At 39.6% G+C, this 26,847-nt stretch overlaps 3 protein-coding genes across 6 annotated transcripts in view; all 3 read left to right on the top strand.

The window, feature by feature from the left end:
- tp73 (tumor protein p73) overlaps positions 1 to 6,279 on the top strand; it is a 20,043-nt gene extending 13,764 nt beyond the window's left edge. For both annotated transcript variants that reach the window (XM_086068472.1, XM_086068474.1), the window contains 8 exons: positions 347 to 456; positions 652 to 794; positions 894 to 982; positions 2,576 to 2,703; positions 2,829 to 2,977; positions 3,687 to 3,819; positions 4,630 to 4,723; positions 5,030 to 6,279. In XM_086068472.1, coding sequence (XP_085924598.1) covers positions 347 to 456; positions 652 to 794; positions 894 to 982; positions 2,576 to 2,703; positions 2,829 to 2,977; positions 3,687 to 3,819; positions 4,630 to 4,723; positions 5,030 to 5,431 — 1,248 coding nt within the window. In that variant the 3' untranslated portion in view covers positions 5,432 to 6,279. The remainder of the gene's footprint in view (positions 1 to 346; positions 457 to 651; positions 795 to 893; positions 983 to 2,575; positions 2,704 to 2,828; positions 2,978 to 3,686; positions 3,820 to 4,629; positions 4,724 to 5,029) is intronic.
- Positions 6,280 to 6,894: 615 nt separating this feature from the next.
- Positions 6,895 to 15,015, top strand: rer1 (retention in endoplasmic reticulum sorting receptor 1). Of its 3 annotated transcripts, XM_086069857.1 has the most exons (8): positions 6,895 to 7,045; positions 8,268 to 8,349; positions 8,653 to 8,757; positions 9,576 to 9,672; positions 9,900 to 9,978; positions 10,474 to 10,609; positions 13,217 to 13,271; positions 14,489 to 15,015. In XM_086069857.1, exons 2-8 carry the CDS (start codon positions 8,269 to 8,271, stop codon positions 14,497 to 14,499), a joined length of 564 nt encoding a protein of 187 aa, XP_085925983.1. In that variant the 5' UTR covers positions 6,895 to 7,045; position 8,268; the 3' UTR covers positions 14,500 to 15,015. The 3 variants fall into 3 exon arrangements, with proteins under 3 accessions (XP_085925983.1, XP_085925981.1, XP_085925982.1); XM_086069855.1 differs by having other exon boundaries at positions 13,217 to 15,015; XM_086069856.1 differs by lacking the exon at positions 6,895 to 7,045 and adding an exon at positions 7,465 to 7,529 and having other exon boundaries at positions 13,217 to 15,015.
- A 352-nt stretch (positions 15,016 to 15,367) lies between these two features.
- Positions 15,368 to 23,705, top strand: tas1r2.2 (taste receptor, type 1, member 2, tandem duplicate 2). Its single transcript, XM_086068741.1, has 6 exons — positions 15,368 to 16,072; positions 16,306 to 16,612; positions 18,227 to 18,952; positions 19,116 to 19,322; positions 19,492 to 19,612; positions 21,394 to 23,705. The coding sequence occupies exons 1-6, from the start codon at positions 15,888 to 15,890 to the stop codon at positions 22,320 to 22,322; spliced, it is 2,475 nt and encodes an 824-aa protein (XP_085924867.1). The 5' UTR covers positions 15,368 to 15,887; the 3' UTR covers positions 22,323 to 23,705.
- The last annotated feature ends 3,142 nt before the right edge of the window (positions 23,706 to 26,847 follow it).

The raw sequence follows: 26,847 nt of genomic DNA on the forward strand, positions 1-26,847 counted from the left end.
CTGAAATTGAAGCGTTTTAACACACTGCCCTCTAATGGTGGATTTACCACAATTAGTGTCAAATTGGAACTTCCATCCATCCATTTTCTTACCCGCTTAAGAGGGTCACGGGGGAGCTGGAGCCTATCCCAGCTGGCTTCGGGCAGTAGGCGGGTTACACCCTGAACTGGTTGCCAGCCAATCCAGGGCACACACAGACGAACAACCATTCACACTCATAATCACACCTAGGGACAATTTAGAGTGTTCTGTTCAATTGACGATGTGAAATAAATTGTGGCTGTAACACTTTTTTCAACAATATAAAAAGTTGTACAGGACAGTTTGATTTGTTGTCATGTTGCAGGTTGGGACAGAGTTTACCACCATCTTGTACAACTTCATGTGCAACAGCAGCTGTGTGGGCGGCATGAATAGGAGACCCATCCTTATCATTATTACTTTGGAATCAAGAGAGTGAGTGATCCTTTCATTCATGTCAGCAGCATTTCAACATTGAGCTGCAAGCATGGATTTCATTTATTTTATGTCATTTAAACTCTTGTATTATAAATTTCCGTGTGTGGGGTGTCCACTGTAATGTATCTCGAAAATGTTGATATGATACTGTAGTACTAATAGACTACAACTATTCTTCCGTCAACCTTGAAGTGGACAAGTGTTAGGTCGAAGGTCATTTGAAGGCCGGATATGTGCGTGTCCTGGTCGAGATCGCAAAGCAGATGAGGACCACTTCAGGGAACAGCAAGCCTTGAATGATACTGTGGCAAAGAATGGCAATGCCAATAAGCGCAGTAAGTAATTGTTATTATCGTCGTATTGTCTTTGTTGGTTATTGAACTGACAAGACTGTAGAATGTGTTAAAAATATTCTATGCATCTGTCGTCTACAGATTTCAAACAGAGCCCACCAAATACTTCCAGCCCAAATGTTAGCATTAGGAAGCGGCGGCATGGGGATGAGGAGATTTACTATATTCCTGTAAGTCCTTTTTTTTATCACAATCAATCATCCCTAGGAAAATTTGACTTTTTACAGTGATGAAGTTGAAAACAAATAAGAGAATGTGAGTTAAAATATGGTTTGAAATAAGGTCACATCTGAATGTAAAAAATAACGAAACAGCAGTTCTGAAACTAAAATTAAATACAGTACAAAAACTGTTTTATGTAGCCTACTGTAAGTACTTACTTACTATAATTCACAATTTGTGATTTTCAGGCAACATAATTTCACTTTGGTGTGAATGGCTGTATGTATCTGTATCTATCTGTACTGTATGTGCATTGTGAGTGACTGGCGACAAGTCTGCCTTTTACCCAAATTCACATTCAAAAGCTCCAGCTTTTAACAAATCATCAGCAACATCAAACCATAATGTAGAACTTTTTGATTGTTTTTTGACACGGGTTACTAGTGTAAAACGTCATTCATTAACTTGTTTGTGTCTGAATAAACTGGTCTTGCTGTATGTCGAAGCCTTTCAAGCTATCTTAGCTTGCTAACTGCAAACAGGCCGATTAAAAAAAAAAAAAAAAACATCACGATTTTTCACAACCCAAAGTTGGCAAGTAAACTTTGATAAAGTTTGAATTATAAATAAATGTTTAATATTCCAAAATGTGGTACATGTTTTGTGTATCTGATTGCTGAAAATAACATGTCCCACAGTTTTTTTTTTTTTTTTTGTAAACTTTCCCCCCCAGGTTTAAAATCACTTCCGGTAGCCGAAAGAACAATTTCCTATCTCTGTTTGCCCGATTAGAGCAACTGAAAGCAGCGCAGAAGTTTACCGTTGCTTTTGTCGTGAATTTAGAAACTTTAATTTACTTTCTTCGTCTCTCTAACTCATTTCTCATTCAATCGCGTTGGCGGCCTGTCCTCCAGCATGGGCGCCATACAAACGTAACATCACATTAGAAGGGTCTGCAGGGGTGCCCAAGTTCGGTCCTCAAGTGCCCCTAGCCAGCCTGTTTTCCATGTTTCTCTCCACTAACACACCTGATTTATGATCAGGATCAGTATCAGGCTTGTCCAAAGCTTGCTGATTAGCTGATCCTTAGATTCAGCTGCACTGCAGGAGGGAAACATAGAAAACAGGCTGGATAGGGGCTCTCGAGGACCGGACTTGGGCACCACTGATCTATAGGCTACAGCAGAGAGCGGCAGAACAATTAAATGCTCTCCCACTAGATGGCAGTAGATACAATTAACCTGTGATTTCCTTCCACCAGCTGCCATTTGAAAAAATAGAAAAATATCTTTGCGTTCAACTAAACAGAGCCAGACTTCACACTGCCCAAGTCAATTTTTGAGTGAATTCAAACAAGATCATCATTATTTCCATACATGTAATTTTTGTGACATTTTTTCTTTAGTGTTATGCCCTAAGATTTTTCGAAGGTAAAATATGCGCCTTGGCTAAATAAAAGGTTGGGGGAACACTGTCAGACAAAGGATTGATGTTTTGCACAGTGGTGTTTGTGTAAATATTTCACCACAAAGCCATTAGAAAAATGACCGATGGCAAATACTATTTTCCTGACAAATATGACACTTGATGTATGTGTGCAGGTTCGTGGCCGGGATAACTTTGAGTTGCTGATGAAGATTAAAGACAGTTTGGAGCTGGTGGAGCTTGTCCCTCAGCCACTTGTGGACTCCTACAGGCAACAAACACAACAGCAGCTGCTACAAAGACCGTACGTTTCTACTGTGGTGCACATGTGCTGTACACAACATAGTTCACAAACTCGTGTGTGTACTACTCAATTCAAAAGCAAGACAGACATTGCTCTTATCCAACGTGATTTTTTTCTTTCTCCAGGAACCACATAGCTACACCTTCCTCTCCATTGTCGAATATGAACAAGCTTCATCCACATGGAGGCCTCAGTAAATCCCAGACAGCCAACCACCTGGCGGGGCAACAGCCCCAGCACCACATCACTAGCCACACCCCCATGGCACATATGGGTGAGTATGATGCCCCTGCATTCTGACAGTTTGGCACCCACAGATTCACGGCTCAGATTTCTTTCTTTCTTTCTTTCTTTCTCGCCATTTGCCAACCATTTTTCATAGAAAACGTACATTGAATATTCATCAATGTTTTTGAAGGACTTGTTTTTCTTAAAAATAATTGTAAATGATCTTTTTTATCAATTGTTATTATATTTATATTTGTCTTTAAATGTATCAAGGGGCCACTCAGAGTGAGGCTGTGGCCGCCAGTTGCCCACCCGTGCACTATATGGACAAAAGTGTCGGTTAAAGTCTCCAGTGCTCTGGGAAGATGAAGATTTTGGAGTGCGTCTGTGGGGATTTTTGTCCGTGTCATCTCAAATGAGTGTGATGATGACCTCAGACTAATCAAAAAATTGGGTTATGTAACTTTTTTGAAACAAGAAGGGGCTTTTTCCAGCTTTTAAACACAAACTGAAGGGGAAAAAATGTTTAGCATGTTTCTAAAACCAAGATTTTGGCTTTCCCCATGCAGCTTTTTTCACAGCCTGTTTACATCTTTGCATGTTTGTTAAGATATATAATCAAGATTCTGGGAATTAACTAAGTGGTCTAGCCCAGTCTATAATTAAGATGCACACCTCAGTGCTTTTGTCTATTTATTTTGCAATTTTACTTTACCGTTCACCATTCTGTGTATGTAATTTGACTTCTCTTACAGGCCACAACATGCTCAACAGCCACCACATGCAGACTAACGGTGACATGAACGGTGGCCACAGCAGCCAGACTTTAGTGTCTGCTTCACATTGCAGCCCACCCCCTCCGTATAACCCTGACCCCAACCTCGTCAGGTACCTCACCCTCCAATGACACTTCTCAGTTTCCCTGTGTAAGACAATTTGATTGGTTTCACAAATTAATCTGTGCCACGCCGGTGTCTTCCAAGCAGCCACTTTTGCTCATCAGTGTTTGTGCATAGGTGATAACATTTATTATTTGGACAATAGTTTTAGATCCTGCAAATGCATTGTAGCACATTGTGACTACTGATGTCATTAATCCGGCACTGGAGAGTTGAGGGGGGAAGAGTGTGTATATGTCTATACACTAAAAACGTTGTTGTTCTTAGCCATCCAAAAGACATTTACAAAGGAACTGTCAAGCCTTTCTTGAAATAGTTTGAATCAGATAAATTGGTCATAATGGAAGCCTTTCTTACTTGTGCAGCCAAGCTGCAAATTTTGTGTCATGCAGTTAATGAAATGCAGTTGTTTAGTCATTTTGTGTACTGGCATAAACTTACTTGGGGCTTGGAATCCACAAGATAACATTTCATTTTTTATGTTGTAAATTCTATTTTATTTGACACTTTTGTTCATTTTTCTCTGAATTTGTGTATGAGTGCACTCATTTTTACTACTGTAGACTTTTTATCTTTTGTAACTCTTCATGCAGAGCTTTTTTCTATCACTGTATGTTGCCCATACTTTTATATTTTATGTATTTATAATAAAGAATCTTCACCAAAGCAAGAATGGCCTAATGAATTATTCATATTTAAGTGTGTTTTTCATTTTCGCTTCAGACTTGTTATTTATCTTGCTCAGTATTAAACAATTTAAACAGTGCTGCTTTTTTTTTTTTTTTGTATCTCCATACAGCTTTCTAACCAGCCTGGGCTGCCAAAACTTTATTGAATACTTCGCCTCTCAAGGCCTCCAAACTATCTACCATCTCCAGACACTCTCCGTAGAGGTAACAATTCTGTAACGCCCATGTATTTCCTTGTTGAATTAAGAAATTGTTTGTTATGAGTGTAGTGATAATTATCCCCCACCAGCCAAAAGAAAAAGACATGGGGGAACTGCAGGAAAACATAATAATGGAATGACCGCACAAATTGCACTATAAGATTATGAAACATTTTGCAAAATGTATAGAAAAAATTAATCACTTAACCAAAGCACCATCTGCAGGATCTGGCTGTACACATATTACACTTTCATCTATCTTCTACTTCTTTTATCACAATGCTGCCACTATCTACCTGCTCTCCTCCAGGAATTAGGCGCACTGAAGATCCCAGAGCAGACTCGCCTTGCCATCTGGCGAGGACTCCAGGACATGAAACAAAGCGCTTCGCTCCAGCTGCCTGCATCTTCACACCACCACGACTACCACGGCCAACAGCTTCTACGCTCCAGCAGCAACATGGCCGCCTCCGCCATGGCCGCCATCGGTGCCGCCGGCGGGGAGTTGCAACGTCAACGCGTAATGGAGGCCGTGCACTTTCGCGTCCGCCATACCATTACCATACCCAACAGGTCAGGTGTTGTTGGGACAACGGGGATGGCGGCAGGGACGGACGAGTGGGCTGACTTTGGTTTCGACATGCCCGACTGCAAGGTGGCACGTAGCAAGCACCCAATAAAAGAGGAGTTCATGGAAAGAGATGTTCACTGAGCTCACAATCAGTCCCTGCGGTATTTTGCCAATGTTATCAGCAGCATCCTATTCAAAGACTGTGACTACAGAATCAGTGAATATGCGATTTTAGGTATTGCTGTGTGTTGAATTATTAAATAGGCATTGTTATTGATGTGTATTTGTGGAAAAATAAGCAGAATCTTCATGCAGTGGCAAAAGTTGGGCATTGCAACCATTTATTCAGCAATTTATTTTCATACTGTGAAAACATTCTTGACCCTTACTGAAAAACATTGCATACTAATTGAGAACATCTTTCAACAGTATTATATCTGAACATCAGATATGAAATCTCAGTTGTGTGTAGTTCGTCGTGAATTGCATAGTTGTTTATTATGACACCAGACAAAAGAGTAGCATTTTCGTCCTTCTTATGCAAAACCTTGCTGGGCAAGGTCCTATTATGTTCATGCTTGATGAGTGTCTTCTGAGCATATTTGTGGCACTTGTTTGTGAATATTTAACTTCAACATTCCAGTTTTGTTTCATGACATCATGCACAAATGATTATGGTGCACTTGAAAATAATATAAATATTAATATTGTTTTGTAACACTAATGTGTAGCATTTTGTTGTTGTTCATAGGCTACTTTTGTCTCACCAACTGGTTAAAGGAGGAGCACTTTAATGCTTTTAAAGTTAAACTTTCAATTTTTTGTTAAATGTGCGTGTGATCAGTATTATGATGTATATATTAACTGTTTTGATATTCTTGTTTCTATCAGTGTAAAAATTATTCAGAGGTGTACCCATCTATTGTCGTTCATCATTGTTTAATGATTAAGTTCAATGTTTTTCTTGTTAAACGTAGATGTTGAAATACTGTAATTGTCTCTATGTAATATTTTTCACCACTAGAGCAACTTCTTTTGTTTTGAGTGACATTAAAACTTGTTGTGGATAAAGCAATCTTAACAATGCCATTATATTGTACTCGTTTAGTTTAAATTGTCAGTGAGTCTCCATTTGCGGTATCTTTCCAGTCAGTGTAGTGTTAATATTTACACTGGGCAAGATGTTACAGTGACTTAAATTGAGTGGCGTGAATAGCACAGTTGGTGTGATCACATGATGCCCCCTTATTTATTTATGTATTTATTTATTTAGAAAGGGGGTGTGGGTGGATCTTGAAAATGAATGGTATCATTTAATCATTTTGATATATTTGTTACCAAACATTTATTTAGGTACAATTTTTGTATCACTTTTATGTGCAATACTTTTAAATTGAATTTAGGCACACTTTTTGAGTGGACTCGCAGGGCACATATCAGACTACCATTCATTCAGACTCGTATTCAGACCTTCACTGACACTGCCTGCACATCAACGGAAGTCACAGTTTCTCAAACATGCCTACATCCAAGCCCTGTTTTTGAAAACCCTTGGATTAAAAGAGTCATGTGCAAAAGAGCTCAATAACCCGATTTTACTTGGATCGGACTGCTAGTTTTCGGGGTTCTATTCGTCTGGTCTGCCGTAAACTCCAAGCCTTGCGGAAGTACTGACGTGTTCGCATCAGTTTGGTTCGTGTGGCTGTCTACTACTAGCAGAGGTAGAGCCGGGTAGTGACACAGCGGCTATATCAGGTAAGAAAATACTAATTTTTTGTCCATTTACGGACCGTTTGTTAAAATAGTCACGGCGCATGCACATGATGTTATATTTAACAATATATTATGTATTACATTCATTCAATACACAAATAAATACTGTTCTAATGTAAATAATTTAGCGGTTATAGCTACCTGACTAGCTAGCACCGCAGAAGAGTTCCGTTTTTCCGGAAGTGAGTTGTCACATTGCATCGATGTTTTCTGGGATTTGTAGTTCAAGATTTTCATTGTGCACATGTATTGAAACTGGAGTAGTGTGTGTCGGGAACTACATTACCTCCGGCTGGTTGTTTAGTGGGTAACAAGAGGGAAATGTAGTTTTGTTCTGTATTTTCTAGCGCTACTATCCGAGGGAAAAAACACTTTAAAAAACTACATCACCCATACAATTGTCGATATTGGCGAAAGGTCAATGTGCATTTATGGCTAGTTAGCTGGTTTCATTCCGTAAGCTAATGTGAGTAACACGACACTTCTTTTACACATGAAAACGTTTATATCGGTATTATGCTTTCCTCTTGCTTTAGTTGGATCAAATGGCTACTGATCGATTATCTCCAGGCAATGTTACCTACACAAACGTTAGCATTTCACAAGCAGAGTCTTTCTGTCGGCATTTTATTAGCTAATGATACATTGTACAACAGCAATCTCCTGACTAATATGATTTTGGTGATGCGATGCGTTGAATTCAACATGAACACAGTCTATAACCATGTTGACGTCCTCTTCATCGCGTAGTTTAATTGTTGTTTAAATAGGATATCTGATTATGCCATGTTAAGTCAAATGTCTACAAACGCAGGTTTTGCGAAACTTATGATTCCACTTTATGGAGCGTATTCATCTGGCTTTTCAAGTCTTCTATTAACTGTATGAATATTTCCATCACATTCGGTCCTCATTATTATCTCCTAGTTCGTAATTATTTTCACATGTCCTGCCCACAAACTACTGGAGCTATTAGGTTACAATAACCCCTGTTTATTGTCATCAAAACATCTCAGTTTTGTTTCTTAGTCGAAATATTGTTATTGTAGTGGTCCGGATCACGTCCTCTTTTTGTGAAAACTACTGCACTCTTTGGAAAATAGTTTCACTGTTTTCTCTATGTATTCAAAACACTACCAGATAAAGATACATTCGTTCATGATTAAAATGTTGCTTCTTCTTTTTTTTGTACCTTTCCATACAGAATGTCAGAAGGGGACAGCGCTGGGGAGTCAATCCATGGAAAAACATCTGTAGTTGCTGCCTTTTTCACACGGGTTGGACAGGTAAGCATATGTCATAAACTTCGCTCTAGTTCATATGTGTCAAATTCCGGTTCTTGAGGGACGCAGTCCTGCAGGTTTTAGAGGTTTCCCTCTTCCAACACAAGCTGATTTCAATCAGCAGGATCGTTATCAGGCTTATGCAGAGTTATGCTGATCATATATCAGCTGTGTTGGAGAACGGAAACATCCAAAAACTGCAGGACTACGGCCTATTTCTCATAGACCCTGCTGTAGCTTATCTCTCTAGAGTTGTATAGTCTCTGTTGGTAACATCCACTTCTTGTTTTGTCTCGTGCGCAACAGATCTATCAGTCATGGCTAGACAAATCAACACCATACTCTGCGGTGCGATGGGCCTCCACGCTTCTATTTACCGCGCTGTACATGATCAGAGTGTACATACTGCAGGTACTATTTATTTTCCAAGCGCTTATTTACTGAAAGCATACTAAATTTGTGAGGTGACTTGCTTAAGTCAACAAACTAAAAACAAGTCATGCACGGTGGATTTACATTTATAAGTTCCCTCGCTTTTTTATTAACTCTCAGTAAAAAACTGTTTTTGCCGCTGCATTACATTTGATCTTATTTAGTTAAGTTATCTTGAGGATGATCTCCTTACCTGATTACTGTATAGTAAAAGGCTAGGAATATACTGGACAAAAGCTCTCAGCTTGTAACTAGTTAGCTACAGCTAGTATAAGACTAAGCTACGCATGTTGATATATTTCACTTTTTATCCAGTGATTCACATCTCTAAGTTAATGATTCCCTCCATTCGCAAAAAAAACCTTTTGACTGCATACCTTAACTCATACTTGGTGCATATCTAAACAAACCTCAAACACAACTCCACCTTGACAACAAGCTTAAGACCTTTGTAACTATTAACAAGGGACTGCTTGCCAAATTGGCTGGTTAAAATGAAAGAGTATGGGTAAGTCCTCTTCACTGTTATTCCTCTGCTTTTCTTTCATTTTCATTTAAGAAACACCATCCAGTGCACACAAAACTGCCAAGGAACTTTATTTTTATAAGTTTACAAACTGGCAGTTTTTCCTTTCAAACCACATCTGAGTACTCTGGCCAACCATGAGTCTTGCCATTCCATCTGCCTTGCAGTGTCTATATGCCTGATATTTACATGTTCTTATTTATGGCACCATGATAATGGTGTGATGTACTTGCAAATAGAGCCTTTAATTTGATCTTGCACTGCTTTGCAGGGTTGGTATATAGTTACATATGCCTTGGGAATCTACCATCTGAACCTGTTCATTGCTTTTCTATCACCAAAAGTGGATCCTTCACTGCTTGACGAAGGCAAGTTTACTTAATGTTTATTTTATTCTTATATTTATTTTCTTGTTAGTAGGATGCAATCGTTCTTTCACCTTAAATACCGGTAGTTAATATTGAAATCACTTGTGTTTTTTTTTTATATCACCGATTAAATTGTTTTTTTTACCAGGGGTTGCCACATATATTATGTGTTTGAATCATAAGTTACTTTCAATTGTTAACCACTCGTCACTCTGCCTTCTCTATAGATGAGGGCCCTGCCCTTCCTACCAAGCAGAATGAAGAGTTCCGTCCTTTCATCAGGAGGTTGCCTGAGTTCAAATTCTGGTAAGTCCAGCTCATGGTGACTAACTCCTCCTTTCACAGGTTACCATTGGTAAACTTCACGTTGGAATTTTAAAATATACATAATGTGTTATCATTATCATTGCAGTCTATGTAGTGTTCCGCGAATGTGCATTTGACTTAAAACCTTCCTTGCACGGACGGCCATGTTTTATGCAAAAAGCAGGTCACCGTGTGTAGCCAAACAAAAGTATTGTTTTGCATCAGCATACTGAGGCTAGAAAGGGTTATCTTTGTTTCCATCTGTAGAGTGTCCCAACAATTAAAAAAAAAACATATACAAACATTTACATTTACAAACATATTATTAGCAGAGCTATATGCAACCTTTGTAATAATGAAATCCTGTTTGGGCATTGTAGATTGTTTCACACTATCTCCACACTATGCATGTGATTAACAATCTGTCTTGACAGTATTCAGTATATGAGTTAGAATTTGTTTTCATTGTTCTTAAATTAACTCTTTTGTTGACAGGCATTCAGCAACAAAAGGCATTGTCATAGCCATGATTTGCACATTTTTTGAAGCCTTCAATGTGCCAGTGTTCTGGCCTATACTTGTAATGTACTTCATCATGCTCTTCTGCATCACCATGAAGAGGCAGATCAAGGTAAAGATACAAACACATGCTGACAAAAACTCACACTGTGCCTTAAAGTTCCATTTAGATTACACTGGAATTGAACTGTTTATTGCTTTTAAATAAAACATACACAAGACCTTATATACAGCAAAAATTGGAGAGTTAAAATTGCCGAGTTAAATTTGTGGGAGTTCATTTGAACTCCCGTAGTGTAACTTTTTCAAGGCTTCCAAAACTAAAATAAAAGAAGTGCGCCCCTTGCGGTGGAGGGCAGGGCGTCAATGCAAGTGAATCAAAAAAACAATCAGTGTGACCTAGAAAATAGGTCCAACAGTTGATAAATCAGCGACCAATGCTATGGTGAACTTGTGCGGATGCTCTAAACGCTCAAAGGGAGATGAGATCATTATTTCGGCTGCCGGCAGTGATTCTAAACCAGGCGGAAGACAGTGAGGAGTGAAAGACGAGCACAGTGGCTAGCGCAAAACTACGACGCAACTGCTTTGCACCCACAGAAAGTACAAGGATATGCTCAGATATTTTTATATCAGGTAGTTTTTCTCTGTTTCATATTCAGTGGGTCATAACATTAACCTCTGATTGTAAATTCCAGGCAGATGTGATGAATGTGACACAATCATTCATACTTTTGTTTGTTTGTTGCATAAGCGGTCAAGTAATTTTCAACAAAAAGTTAACGATTTAACACGATTATCACAACACTTTAATTCTGGCTTGATCTCTGCTGAGGAATGTGTTGTAAACGTGCGGTCTGTTTGTTAGCAGCTAGCAAGCTAAGATAGCTTGAAGACTTCGATATACAGCAAGACAAGTATATCCGGACACAAACGATTTATTGAATGACAATTTACACCATTTAAGTAGTGATCGACGTACAGATTCAACCAAAAACAACATACATTAAGCTTCCACTTCCACTTTGCCCTCCAACCAACTCCATTTTATTTTTATTTTATTTTTTGTAGCTAACGGCTCCAAACAGCTAGTTTCAATGAGTTGCAGTAATGTAGTGTCCTACTCGGGACCTTTTTTTGTGACACTTGACATATTTCCCACCTTTTAACGAAAACGCACGCCGAAAATCAAGCTCTCTACATTCATTTATTATGGGAAGCTTGTCCTCCGGGAGGTGGAGCGGTAGCTAAGCAGTGACGTCAGCTGGAAGGGTCTATTGCATTTACTATATTTTTAGAAATAACTGGAAGCTCAGGAGAGCCATGACATTATGTTCTTTACAAGTGTAAACTCTTGATCACGGCTGTATATATGTCACTCAGTAAATGTTGTACCAGTCAAAAAATGCATTATGAAGAAGAAAAAAAACATAAATCGCTGCAGAGTATTAGTTGCAAAAACCAAGCCGCTGTAGAGCTTGGACTTCCCTGTTCGGAAATATGCTCCGAGCGTGCTCTGTTTCACGCCGACCATTCGGAAACTCAGGGCCGAATCTACTAAAGGTTTGTTTGTCTTGCTTTTGCGTGGCGATAACCATTCAAAATGGAGCGTCTCTTTCATAAAGCACATGCAGATGGTGAAATGTCTTTCTACGCTGCCAAGCAGAATGTGTCTCGTTGCGCCGGTGGTATTTGCTCATTTTTAAATGAGGTAATATGCATATAAGTGTCTGAGAAATGTAATGCCTCTGTCAAATGATCTCTATTGATAAACACTGTCTAATTCATTCTCAGCAGCGCAATTGCAACTTGAAAGATGCAAATAATGTCTAAAGAAAGCTGGTGTAAACTTGGCGCTCCTCTGTCTGTTCATGGCAGGTGCGATTGTCACAAAGAGAAGGCGTCGTCATGCTCCTCTCTGCACTGCAGATCACGCACTGTTTAGGGTTCCATTTGCCGTGGGTTTCTATTTTGACGTGATTGCACCGGCATTTATCTTTCTTTGTCAAGAATCAAAGAGACCCTACATTTTAATAAATAACTAATAATTTCACCTACGGTGCAAAAATTCAGGAGAAAAATGGCACCAACTCGTCTCTCTCAATCTGGCGAAAGTGCACTTGTGAAGGTGCAGCGTAATTACATCTCTACACGCTTAATAATATTGACTCTGGACAACATTGTGCTCTGAAAATTTTAAAATGACACTTTGGGAGTTGAAATCAACTCACAAAAATGTAATTGAAATTTTAGCACACCGTTTGTTTTTCAATTGTAACACGTAATGGCATTATCTGTTATCAGTTATTTGGTATCGTCGGATATTAAAATCTAAAATAATAAGTTGTGCTCATGCTCGTACTCGGTCTGAAAAAAAGTGGCACTGCTGCGTCCCTGCGATCAGGAGGAACGTTTTTGTTAATATGTAATATTGATTTGGTAGATTGAATGGTATTCTTCAGACTGATTCTTAAACCTCAAAACCATTTTAAAGACTACATTATTTTATAATTTGAACAATTAATTTTTTTAAATAAATGAACATTAAGTGCACATTTGGTTTGCTTATTGTGAGCTCATTTGTTATTAGTAAATATATTTGTGTGGTTCTGTTGAATAGGGTGTACAGTGTTTCCCCAGAATATGTAACTTCTGAACTAGTAGTATGCGTCCATTACACGGTGCTTACTGACTGCCCCCCCCCCCTCTTTTTTTCCAGCATATGATCAAGTATAGATACCTACCATTCACGCATGGGAAGAGGACATACAAAGGCAAGGAAGAAACAGGGAAACCTTTTGCTAGTTAGAACTGCCATTTCCTTTTGTCCTTGTTTGAATTAATATACCATTGACGGTTCTTGGAGAGACAGGGGCTTAGATCATTTTTGTAAGAGGACAGTTACATGACAAGAATAAAAAGAAGACAGCTTTGATCCATGTTTGACAGTGTTGTAAGAGAATACTAACGGCGCAGATCAAAGAGGTCTGAAAGTGTTGCCTTTGTCCGCTGCGATTGAAGGGAGTGGGGGTGGGGGGAGTTCTTTAGAGGGCTCTAATCCTAAATTTAGATTTGGCCAACATTTGTTAGTAGTTAGTGAGACTCGGTGCTGCCTTTTCCCTTTTGAAGCCCACTGGTTATGAACGAGGTCAGCAAGAACCACAATGACAAACATTTGCTACATTTTCACATAATTTAAAATCATCGCCCCATGTTAGCCCCCCCGTGGTTTTTGATTAGTATATTGTGTCCGCAAGTTGTTTGCTTCATCATGCGAAAAAGACCGTAGTGCCAATAATTACATGATTAAGTAAACAGAAGAAGCATAGGCGACAAAACAGTTTTTAGATTAAACAATTTTCATTTCTCGCAAATTTATCAGATGACTGTCCTCAGAGCTAAGTTTGGATTTGTCGCATTTCATTTGAATGCAAATTCAAGATTAAATTAGACCCCCTTCAGCCCTTCTTAGATTATTTCAATTGATTGATGAAAGACTTCAATTGACTATTTTCAGTTCTTAATATCGAGTTATGTATTGATATGTTGAATGCTCACTCGTACGTTATTGGATGCACATATAAGGAACACAAACACACACACAAAAATGGAGGGCATTTTGCTTGAAATCCATGTCCATGAATTTGCGTGACTTCCGATTTTTTATTTATGGACAGCTCACATCGTTTTCAAAAGGGGCACTCAAAAGCAGTTTGTAATGGCCTCCGTTCCGAGGTGGCTGCATTTGTTTGACTCTATTATGGATTGGTTCGATAATCAGTGAATCAATTTGATGGGTGGTTGTCAGTGGGGCTCGGCCATGTTTTCTGAGCACAGGGGAGTCTCTGGGAGAAGCAAAAGTCATTGTTGTTTCAAATGCCTGGGTGCCATCAATTATAGATTAGTGTAGACTAGCTCTTGTACTCATTTATAACCTGTTTGTTCTTCATAAAAATTCATTCCAAGCAAACTGTTGTTCTTTCTTTTGCAGAGGAAACATAAGAAAACTGAGATTGAGGGCTTTTATTATGTCAAACGGATGAAGTGGGTGGCGATCACACTTTTTTTTTTTTTTTTTTTTTTTTTTTTTTGTATCCCTGATGACATTTTTTTATATATATATTGTTTTCCAAAATCCTCGGAACTCTTGCCCTTACTGAACTGTGGTCAGCACTGTTGTAAGGGAACAAAACATATTTCCTGTAAAAAGTTGCTTTCAAAGGGTTGTTGAAAAGATTTGTACATATATATATCTTTAAATATGACATTTGAGATTTATTTTTGTTTTCTCCCCTTCAACTATGAAAAATAAGGATTTGCTAGTGTTTAAATAAATTTCAGCTGGAATTGTTAAAAGCAGAACTGGTTAATTGGGTTCTTGATTTGATGCTTTCAAACTGTTTCTCATGGTGTGCATGTTATTGTTTTCTTGTGTAACTGTTCAAAACTTGGTTTTAATAACTTAAAGTGTTATTTTTTTCCACTTCAAATGCTATTAAAATGATATGTCCCTTGAAACAGTACAAAGATACAGATGTGCTTTATCTTTTATCTGTGCTGATTTTTTTCACCTCATTTTAGCACTTTTCAAATGGACAAATGATTGTTATCGTAAAAAAAATGTTTGCCATTTTAACTTGAAGGTTTAACACAAATTGCCATGAATTGATATCTAGTGAGCAAAGACATCTGTACAAAGTTGCAACCAAATGCTGTGAATTCTTCTGACATTTGTAACAGTTGCAATGTCCTATCATTGTCAAAGGAAAAGAAAAATGTCAATCTGCTGTTTATTTGGGGGGGGGGGCTGATAAGGGGCACATTTCTGTGAATTCTGCACTTATAAAACATCTTCCTATGAATTAAATTTAGTAGTACTAGCCACAATAAGAGAATATGAAGTAAAGTGTTGTCATGGGGGGGTGCTTGCAAATGATTTGTGTTGGTGCGCAGCACATTTGTAAATATTTGTGCCGTGGCTGACTGGTTGAGTTGTTGAATTTGATTGTGACCTTGTGTCGACTCGTGTGTTCTTTAACGTCATCTAACTTTAAGATGCCACTGCTGTTCCTTGTACATTCCTGTGTTTGAACTCTGAAGGAGGAAAAAAAAAACTGCATACCGCAATGACACTTTTTACCAAAATTAATTAACAACGTTGTTTCCTTATGCTGAGATTGTTTTGACCAGATCAGGTCAGACCAGAGTCTTCACTTTGTCTTTGCATACTGATTTGTAAATCCCGCATCATTTACAGATACAAATACCAATTCTAATCATCCATTCCAAGGGGCATGAAAATTATCACATGGGTTTTAACAAATAGAAGTATTGTGTTACTTGTTAAAAAGCAGAAACGTTCATACTGACAGGTTACACAGGCTTGGACAATGGAAATGAAGAGAATGAGACATTTTCTTGTCTCTGTGTATCTGATGGGATGTGTTTTACACACATGGTCTCAGTGCAACTCTCACTTCAACCTGAATGGAGACTATTTGATGGGTGGACTTTTTGACATTCACACGAGCAGCTCTGTCAGCCACGAGAGACCAGAAGCCATTCGCTGCTCCAGGTAAGTCTCCAAACATTTAGCAAAAAAATTCAAACCAACAGTATTTGCCTTTGTGTGTTTCGGATACTATAGAACATGCATGTCATAAATAACTAACAAAATCATTTCATTCGGTACATCTTCGGAGATATTCCGTTAATGTTTAAAATGGCTTTTGTGGTTGATAGTGGTGTACTTCATCATATTGAACTCTTATTTATTTTTGATGATGAAAAGTTGTCTTCTCCTTCCAGCCAAGCCTTCAGTCTGTCAAGTTATCGGCGGTTTCAGCTGATGCGATTCTCCGTGGAGCAGATCAATAACTCCAGCCAACTCTTGCCCAACGTGTCCCTGGGCTACAAGATATTTGACCACTGCTCAATTTCAGAGAATTTCCCCGGAATTTTTGACCTCATTTCAGCCAACGGATTGATCCGACCTTGGAGTGAAGAACACATGCATCTGTCGGCAAGCTCCAAAGTCGTAGGAGTGGTGGGCCCGTTCACAAGCACCGACACGCTGACTGTCGCGCCGCTCTTCATGATGGATCTCATTCCACTGGTGACTCTACAACTACCACACTCAAATTGTTTATACAGTCGCCGTTCAGAAGTCTATACGCAATAATTTGTACATACTGTGATCCCCGCCAGATACATTTTGAGAAAATTGAAATTATGATTGACAAACAAAAAGAATGTACTGATCTGAACTTTTACCTCCGTTACCTTAAAGTTGCTCTATCTATCAATTTGCCCACAACTATCTTTACAATAGCCTTTGTATTTGACCATTTAAGACTGAAATATCTTCTAGTTAGTAGATGAACACCTTAGCTGTTCACAATGGATACTCCTGCAAGCCTCTGGCCAATAGTTTTCGGATTGGATTCCGGGTTCGAATTTCCCACACCCTGTCTGTAGATGTGATGTCATGTGCGCATTGTGTACGTGAAGAACACTGATCTGTATATATTACTGGGAAGGCGATAGGCCAAGACTTTTGAAGCCGCGAGGTCGCCATATTGCTAATCCCAAGAAATGTTTCTCGGCAAACGATCCTATACATTTACAGTATTGAAATTGGAGAATATTTGAGACAGTGCTTGGTATAGACACCATTATTTTTTATTTTTTAAATTTGTCAACCATAAACAAGAGGACTTCAGACATTTCCCTTGCCTTAAATAATTGTTTGAAATTAAATGCATAATGATGTTTACATTAAGTTAGTTTTTATTAAAAAAAATTACAACTGTAATTCAGCAAAAGATGCCTCTGCCTAATCTAATATAAGCGAAGTGTGCATTACGTTTGCGCATGCGTGAAAAAAAAAAGTGAGGCTACCAAACTAGCCGTCATTTGAATGGCGGAGATTAGAGTCGTGTCAGTCTTTGCGTAACTGTACACCTTAAGCTTGCAAGTCAACCCCCCGAAGTCAGTAAACCACATGCTATGCATGTTTAAAATACATTAAATTAGAAGAAGAAAAAACAGCAACTTTCCAGCGGTTGAAATGTTACAAATCAGAGCTCATTCCATTAAATCCAATTCATTTTCAATGACCGTATGGTAGTTTAGCCTACCCACAATGCACCGTGCCGTCGAGATGCGCACTTCGCTTATTGGGGTCTAAGGAACTGAGCAATAAACGAAAAAGTGAGCCTTCAAAGCAGCACATACAGTCCACTTGTTAAAAAAAAAGCCCCCCGCCCCCTGGTCCTATACTAAGAGCCTCGTATCTGTATATGTCGAATCTGTACGTATATATATAGTTTATAGTGCTCGCGAGATGGGAGGAGTAAGATGGCCGCCTCACTCAGTTGTCCGAAGCATTTCAGAGAGTTGAGACGCCCCGCGCGCAGGGGCGGGGGTGCGAGTGTTGGAACACGGCCATCAGTGGCCGGAAATGACGCTAATCTGTGAAACCCGGAACTCGGAAGCCCGTTTCCTTGCCACAAGACCATTAAGACTATTTCAAGAACCAATAAGACTGTTTAGATCATGTTTAGGATAAGCTGCGACCTTGAATGAACCCAGACGTGAAATCAACATTATTTAGCATCGCAAATGTTTGCCCCACCCCCCTAACCCCATAAATATTTGGTTTAAAGACTGCATGCCGTTTGCTTGTTATGACTTAAAACTGTCAACGCTTCTGTTGCTCTTTTAACAGGTCAGCTACGGAGCCGCCAGCTCGGCCTTTTCAGAAAAAGCGAAATATTCATCTTTCCTGCGCACAGTGCATTCCAATAAGGACAGCGTTAAAGTGATTGTAGCCATCATGGAGCACTTCAAATGGGAATGGGTGGCCTTCCTTAACAGCAACGATGCTTATGGCAATGACGGCCTGGCACTCTTCTCGAAGATGATAAAAGATACTGAAATTTGCCTGGCCCTTACCATGGATCTCCAACAAAACTCAAATTACTCTGAAATGTTCCAACACATTGAGATACTGAGAATAGAAACCATTGTTGTTTTTGCTCCCAAATTGCTGGCCGAGGCTCTCATTGAGTCGGCGGTGCAGGTGGGTGTCACAAACAAGGTGTGGCTAGCCGTCGACACCTGGTCCTTAAGTGAGAAGCTCCCCAAGATAAAAGGAATCCACCAAATTGGGACAGTACTGGGAGTGTCTCAGCCTGTGTTGACCATACCCGGCTTCAATGAATTTCTCCTTGCTTCCCAAAGCAAAGGTCATTGTGACGATGCAGAGGAGCTTCAGAATTGTAATCAGATTTGCAACTGCTCCACTCTGAGCGCACAGGATATCATCTCCATGGACCCGTCCTACTCTTTCTCCGTTTATTCGGCCGTGTATGCCATCGCTCACGCCTTACACAAAGTCTTGCGATGTGAGACGCACACGTGTCGAGGAAATGTTTCGGTCTTTCCCTACAAGGTGAGTGGCTTTTTTGTCATACTGTACAATTTGAATTTGAATAATCTGCTTAAAGTTGTTGTTGTTTTTCACGTGTTGGTTCTTTCATATATGACATAAAAGTAATTATTTTTGAAAAATCCTATACATGGAAAATTCAGCAATTTTACGTTCCTTCTTTTAGGTTCTGGTGGAGCTGAAGATGTCCAACTTTACACTTTTGAACCAACACATTCAATTTGATGAGCATGGGAACCCCAATTTTGGATCCTATTCCATCGTTTTCTGGAACAAGAGTGGCGAGATAGAGGAGATTGGATTCTATGAATTTCAGTCCTTACAGTCCTTTGTCATTGACGAGACCAAAATTCACTGGCATGGAAACTGGAAGGTAGCATATTGATTTCCTCATCTTTTCTAATCACATAAACTGCATTTGTTTCGCCTCATCTGTTATGTATTTTAGCTGAGAGGGCCCGCAGTTAGAATCAACCTGGCCTTGAAATGGGAATCACTGAATTAAATGTTTCTGAAGCAGCTCCGCCCTTTGTCTTGTGCAGGTGCCAAAATCACGATGCTCTAACAAATGTCCAGTTGGATTTGCAAAGAAGCAAGAAGGAATTCACAAGTGTTGCTTCACCTGTGAGGAATGTCCGAATGGAACTTATATTAATGTCACAGGTAAGTAGGTATCTACAAAGGGACATGACATTTGATATTTAAACATGTACTCACTGGGAGACGTCACGAGCTAAACCCTAAAAATTATAATCGGTGGTAATTATATGATCAACTTTTCTTCAAGTCTTGTTTTCCCCATGAAATTATATTGTTGTTATACCCTCACCTAGTTAAATTTTCATGATATTTTATCTTTTAGCATTTTTATCATTCTTGTTCCTACCTGATTGCCTGGAAGAAGTTAAAGGGTTCTATTTGTGAAGGCCAATTTAGAATGACCATTAATAGTGCAGTGGAACCTCAGCGGTACGACAAAATCCATTCAGGAATGCTCGTTGACCACCAATTTCTTTCTATTTAAAATAAAATATTTGCAATTTGAATTAAAGAAAATATGAACTGAATTTGTTCCAACTGTAACTTACAGTAAGTACATTTTTAGCATTCTTAACTGCGATGTCTAAAAATTATTAAGCAACTGGTTATAGTAAAATGTGAAAACTCAATAGCATTAGCATTAGCATCAGGTTAACTACATGATGATAAAATAAGACTGTGTTGTCACACGCGTGCCCAGCAACAGCCTCTGTTTCCATCACATCTTCCCAAAAAGACATCATCAAACCTCTTTTGCAACATTTCAACATGAATAAGTCGAGTCATGCTATTAATATACTGTAGCAGTCATGGCTAAAGTCAGTTTGTTTACGAAATGCAGGAGGTGTGGGGGCTTGTGGAACTGGTTAAATAACACTGCATGCCAATCTCACTAGCGGTTTGAAAATGTACAAACTCTCTCTTCCCATGCAACCAATCCCAAACCTCCTTAAATCAGTCTTAATGTAACCTTATTTAGAAGCAATACGTACAACTCAAATCAACACAACTTTTCTTCTAAAGCACTTAAAAAATAATAATCATAGCTGTAACAATTTTTTTTATGTTTTATATAAAACATAAATCTCAATAATTAAAATAACAGATAAGTATTTTCTAATTTATATTTAGCATATGGGATGCTCAGATTTATTCCCTCTATTTCGCAAACAAAACTTTTTTTTTTTTTAAAGGATGGAAAGTATAAATTAGGAAAACCCTTTCTTAAAATCCTAACTCTGTCTTTAAATACCAACTTGAAGCCCGAACACTGGCTGGAAACGCAAACTTGAACTCATAACCTTCGTTTAAAACCTTAAAAAGCCTCATTTGAAACCTCTATTTAACCATATAAAGCTAAATGTATCATATTAATTAAATACAAGACATTTTTGAGCCCTCTATTTTATGAGTATAATATTTTTTTCCCCATTAAAACCCTGATGTAAATGATCTGACGCATGCATTGCATGGATAATCCATTTGAGGGCAGTATCCCCCAACTGATGGCTTTTCCAGCGACCTTGCAAGATCACCCCAATTGAGAAAGGAGAGACACCTATACTTATTAACAGTGGGAAATGTTCTTACTGAGTTTTGGAAATACCAATATGCTTGATATGTCGGTTTATTATATTTTTGACAGGTATGAATTTAAAGCGTTGTGACCAGATGTATCAAATATGACACAAATCAAAAGTCATATGTGGAAGTTGACTTTCAATTTATATCATTTTTTTAAAGGACCAATAAATACTCTATTTACAAAGAATCAGAATTTTCTCTCTCATACATTTGATGTTTCGGGCTTTGTAGGGTTCAATGTCGAATTTGTGGGGTCTGTTTCAAGATAATGCTAAAGATGCCGACTCATGAGCCACTTCCTGTATTTGTGTGCACCACAGAGGACGCTTACATGTGTGTGGACTGTAAGGAGACGGAGTGGTCGTCAGAAGCCAGCACGTCTTGCACCTTGCGACGACTGGAGTACGTCTCATTTGAGGACAGCAGCGCCATATTGATCATCGTGGCGACTTTGCTCTTGCTGGGCCTGGGCCTCGCCATGTGTGTTATCTTTGCCGTCAACTACAACACGCCAGTGGTCAGGTCCGCTGGCGGTCACATGTGCTTCCTCATTTTGGGCTGTCTCAGTCTGAGCAGCCTCAGCATCGTTTTCTTTTTTGGCAAGCCCTCCGTTATCTCATGCGTCTTGCGCTTCGTGCCCTTTTCATTGCTTTTCTCGGTGTGCCTTGCGTGTTTTGTGGTGCGCGCGTTCCAGATTGTTTGCATTTTTAAAATGGCCGCCAAGTTCCCCAAACTACACGGCTGGTGGATGAAATATCACGGACAGTGGCTTGTCGTCGCGGGGATGTTTGTTACGCAGTGCGTCCTGAATTTGATTAGCTTTTGGATTGACACGCCCAAGCCGTACAATGAGACGGCGTGGTCTCCGGATAAAATCATCCTGAGTTGTGAAATCAACGCCCCGGCGGCCATCGGTCCGACATTTTTACTTGTGTGTTTGTGCACCCTCTGCTTCATTTTCTCCTACATGGGCAAAGACCTCCCCAAAAATTACAACGAGGCCAAAGCGATAACCTTCTGTTTGCTCCTGGTCATCCTCACCTGGGTTGTCTTTGTGACCATTAGTATGCTTTATAGGGGCAAGTTCGTCCAAAGCCTGAATGCGCTGGCAGTGCTCTCCAGCCTCTATTCCTTCCTCTTGTGGTATTTCCTCCCAAAATGTTACATCATCATATTTCAACCCCACAAAAACACACCACAGTACTTCCAAGGTATAATCCAGAATTACACCAAAACAATTAGCCAGTAGTAGCCTGAAGTGACAACCATCCTCACAATAAGGTATTTTCAATATGTTCAGAAATAGACAGTGACAGTGCTTTTTAGGTTGTTGTTGTTTTTTTTTACTTTTACAACAGCTTTGGTAGTGTGGTCTTTCATTTACGAGGTTTCACTAAAACAGGACATTTGTCATTCAGAAATACAGAAAACGTGAGCTAAACGTTTGCATGGCGAGCCCGAGAGCAGGTTGACATTAATTTCGGCGAACAGCAGGGGGCGGTCTTACGTAAAATGTCAGCCTCCTTAGATGGCTTTTTTTCCTCCTCTTTTTTTTTTTTTTGCACAAAATCAATTTACACACTCGATGGCATATAACGACTACATTGAATAAAAACAAAAAAAGAACAGCAAGGCATCTTCACATTACTACAAGCCGCCTCCAGTCCTTAGATGGCTGAAAACAGCATCTGCTTAATTCGTATTCCACCAACCTACTATTAATCAGAATACCGTCTTAAGACTAATGTGGGACAAAAGACAGTTGCAAGTTGACTTGACATGCACTTTATCATGATCACAAAGTCAGGGCGTTAAAATTGGGGGAAAATAACCCTGGACCAAAATAAAGTGCTGCCATAGAAAAGAAAAGATGGACATGAAGGGGAAATCTCAAATAGGAAAACAGAATAATATCAACATTATTCAAATGAAATATTGCTCTCTTTTTTTTCCAAATGCCTGTTTTGGTGGTCAGTGCGTCTTTTTCAGTGTGAATACCTGTTCCCAATATTTTTTCCTACAATTGTTTCCAATGCAAACACTTAATAGCTGCGTTGTGACCTCGTACATTTTTCAGGGACTCCAAATTATTTGAGAAGACTTACGGTGAGACAAATATTAGGACATTTAAAGTGGCTAAAGTGAAGGCATGCATCGCAAAACATTTCCAAGGAGGAATCTCAGAATTCGAGGCCCTCATTGACTAAAAATGGTCACATTAAGAAATGTAGCCTATTGACTAAAGCTGAAAGTCTGTATCTCTTATGTTGGTTGTATTATTTCAAAGTCATTGTGCACAATATACAAAATCACGCAAACTCCTGTGAAACTAGCTGTATTTAAATTAGAGTAATTGCTCGGATGTTGGTAGATATTTTATAATCATTATAATCATGCTTATGTTATTTGCTTAAGCTCAGGTGAATAATTTCAAAACTACAAGTATATAGCAATTATATCTAAAACTTGCATAGTGCATTTTCCCCTTCACTTCTTTGTATTTAAATTGTGCAGTTGCAACAGCCATCTTAGGACAACAAGTCCTCCTATGTGGTCGTTTATTGTCTCTCTTATAGGAGCTTTTCCATCTCCAACTTAAATATTGACCACTTGCTAGCACTATTTCACTACGTCTTCTTCTTCTACGATTATAATGTGCGTATTGGGTACTTCATGCAGGCTACATGTATTTTGTATGCGTACTCTTGCAAACAATAAAATACTAAGGGGAGCGGAAAGGTCCCCCCCCCCCCCCCCCCAGGGGTGTATGCGATCATTTCTGGGGCTCAATTGGATTTTGTTGCTGCTATTCACTGCTATACTGGACAGGGAGAAGGGGAGAATGAACCGTGAAAGTAGGAACGAATTGCTAAATGGTACCACCGAGCGTGCCATATGGCGCCGTGGGGGAACACCTCCATGCTGACACCAACAAATTGACGATTTCATACCAATTTGCCACTTCCATTCGTCGCACACGTTGCTTAATTCAGCGGCCATGATTTGGTATTTTAATGATTTCAACTTTTAGCCAAATTTTGCATGCAGCGTTATCAGTGCGAATTCCATGTTTTATGAAGTCACAGCATTATTATTATTATTGTAATTCTTATTATTATTATTATTATCCAATAGACGTTGTTCCCCCCCCCCTTCCATTTGTTAAATGAAGGATATTTTAGAAGAGTCTTTTTTGAACAATTACAGTAGCTAATGTTGCTATATGACTTTTTTGTATTTAATTTGATATTTGGAAAATCCATAAAAATTGTATTGGGTGACTGTATGCCTCAATCGGTTCTGTGATTGTATCCACTCTTAATTCGTGTGGGCCTATATGACGCGCACATTGTTGTATACTTTTTTTCTGACCACATTGTTCATGATGGCATTTTGCTCAAGAAACAGCAATTCTGCATTTGTGTGCCTCAAAGATGGCATAAGGAGCGAGGAAAATCGCAGGAACGCCCCTGCGTCTATCTCTGTTCAATTTTCCACTTTGGTCAGATAAAGGGGAAACCCTGGGAAATCCTTGGCTGCAGCAACTGGTCCCAACAATAAGACACTTATGGTCGCGTCCATGTGGGATTTGTGTGCAGGAAAAAAAAGCATCATTAAATTCAAGCTTGATCTCGAGTGCATGGATTATTTGAAAGCACTGTTCGTCTCGTTAATTTTTTTCTGCATTATTTTAAACTAAGGTTTAAGCTACTTTAAATAAACTCAACTTTATGATCCTAAATCCATCAAATTAAACGTAAGCGAGTTAGAAGACGACCCATATCCTATTTTCACGAAATAAATGCAGTGGTGCAGCAAGTTCCTATAGGCCCAAATGTGTGTTTTTTCCTGTTTGTGCATATCAGGCAAAAAGCGCGTGCAATACGCCGCATGCGGTGCAGTGCACTAAAAAGGGCCGCTGCTTTATTTTAATTTAAATCCCGCTCAAGTGGTTCCAAGTAAATGGCAGATGTTTTGCAATTCAAGGCGCATCAATACCCATGCGCTTTAGTGTTTAACAATGGCACCCCGCCCTCCATCCTCTCCCTTTCCCCCCTCTCTTGTCTTTCACTTGAGGCGCGCACAAAGGCTTCATCCTCCAGCGAGTTATAAAGTTACTTTGCAGTCAGTTCATTTAGGGCCTTGAGAGAACCTTAAGCGATGTTAATGTGCACCTCTGCCCCTTTCATGCGCTCACCCCTGCACACACTGGCGAACGGCGGCCATTGTGCGCCCAAAGCAAAGGAAGAAGCCTTTAAATAACCCTAGGAGCAGTCCATAGAAATTCATGATGCCCTTTCTATTTGATGTTTAGTCAGAGTTGCTGTCGCGTGGCTTTGCCCCAAATCCCCTCTCTATGTTTGTAATGTATTTTATTTTATTTTAAATTCCACCACATGCACCTGCTGGTGTATACCTGCTCCGTGTTTTGTGCGCTTGTTGCTCCCAACAAAAACCCTTTGGTCACACCAGCGCAGACTCAAGTGCACCTGAATGGAAGGCGGCAAATCGATTTGCTCCGCTCTCGCTGTGCCAAATAGTGGGCCTGCCCTTGTCTGCGTGTTTCAAGACACAGGCCACATATATGGGACGCTCCGTGTGCGCATGCAAGCATGGGAAGGAAAGAAAGCGTATTAACCATGAAATCCTCATGACAATGGATTTACTGTGCACACATGGTACCAAATGTGATGCAGGACGGATGGATATAGGCCTATATTTTCCACCGATGCCGTACGAGCGCCAAAACAATCTTAACACAATAGAAAATTGAACATCGCAGTTTAAAAAACAAATCAACGGTCCTCTTTTCGTTAAAGTTTAAGAAATGTATGGCATCTTTCTTCTTTAAAGAAAAAGATGCATGAGTTGGGCTAGTAGGGAAAGTGTGCAAGTTTAATGGAGCCCGCGGTTGATCCATGTGACCAGCAATCATGGTGCCATCACCCGGATGCGGAACAATTTACTACATATGAGATTACACTTATGACGTCGCTTTTTGCTTACATCTTTACAAATAAAATATAATGGCGGCTTTTTCTTGAGGTGACATGTCAACGTAACCTCTACATTTGAGTGTCGATCATAGGCGCTTTGTCTCACCATTGACTTGCAAATGTACCCGTTTGCTCCCCAGAAGATAATTTATTGCAGTAATAGCATAATTGCCTCGCTAATTGCTGCTAACAAATCCCCCAATACCCCAATTCTCTCAGCGGCTCCGTCGGATACCCCCGTCGGCACCGCTCCATGACAAAGGCCCCAAAGGGTTAATGAATGACCCGGGGCTCAAAGAGTGAAAGTGGCGCGAGAGCGGCGTCCTTTTTATAAACATACACTTAACTTGTCGTGTAATGGCACATGCATTCTCACTTCCAACTGGGACACAAGTTCCTCGTTGCGCCATTCTCATGGATGGGTGATGACATGGACACTTTGAAGTGGGGTGAAGGGAAGCACTTAAAGCTTGGCCTCGTCCCCTTCCCTGCGTAAAAAAAAAAAAAAAAAATGGGATCACTCCATTTTCGCTTAAGGAGAGGCAACACTAATTTGGAATTATAGCGAATAATAAGCGAGGCGATGTCGCTTCTGTGACTCTGAAGAACAAGACAGATTCCGCCACGGTGCCGTGTCCAAAGCAAGCGTGAAAAGTCAACTAATGTGACGTGGACAAAGGACAAAGGACACCACAGGGCTGCCTTGGAGCGCAGCACCTCTGCCAGATTTCATACCGATTACGCGCGTCACGATTGCATTAAATTTGTGTCCTGCAA

The sequence above is a fragment of the Leptonotus elevatus genome, chromosome 2 (genome assembly GCF_054856555.1).
Source record: "Leptonotus elevatus isolate MCC_2025b chromosome 2, RoL_Lele_1.0, whole genome shotgun sequence".
In the NCBI taxonomy this organism is placed as follows: domain Eukaryota; kingdom Metazoa; phylum Chordata; class Actinopteri; order Syngnathiformes; family Syngnathidae; genus Leptonotus; species Leptonotus elevatus.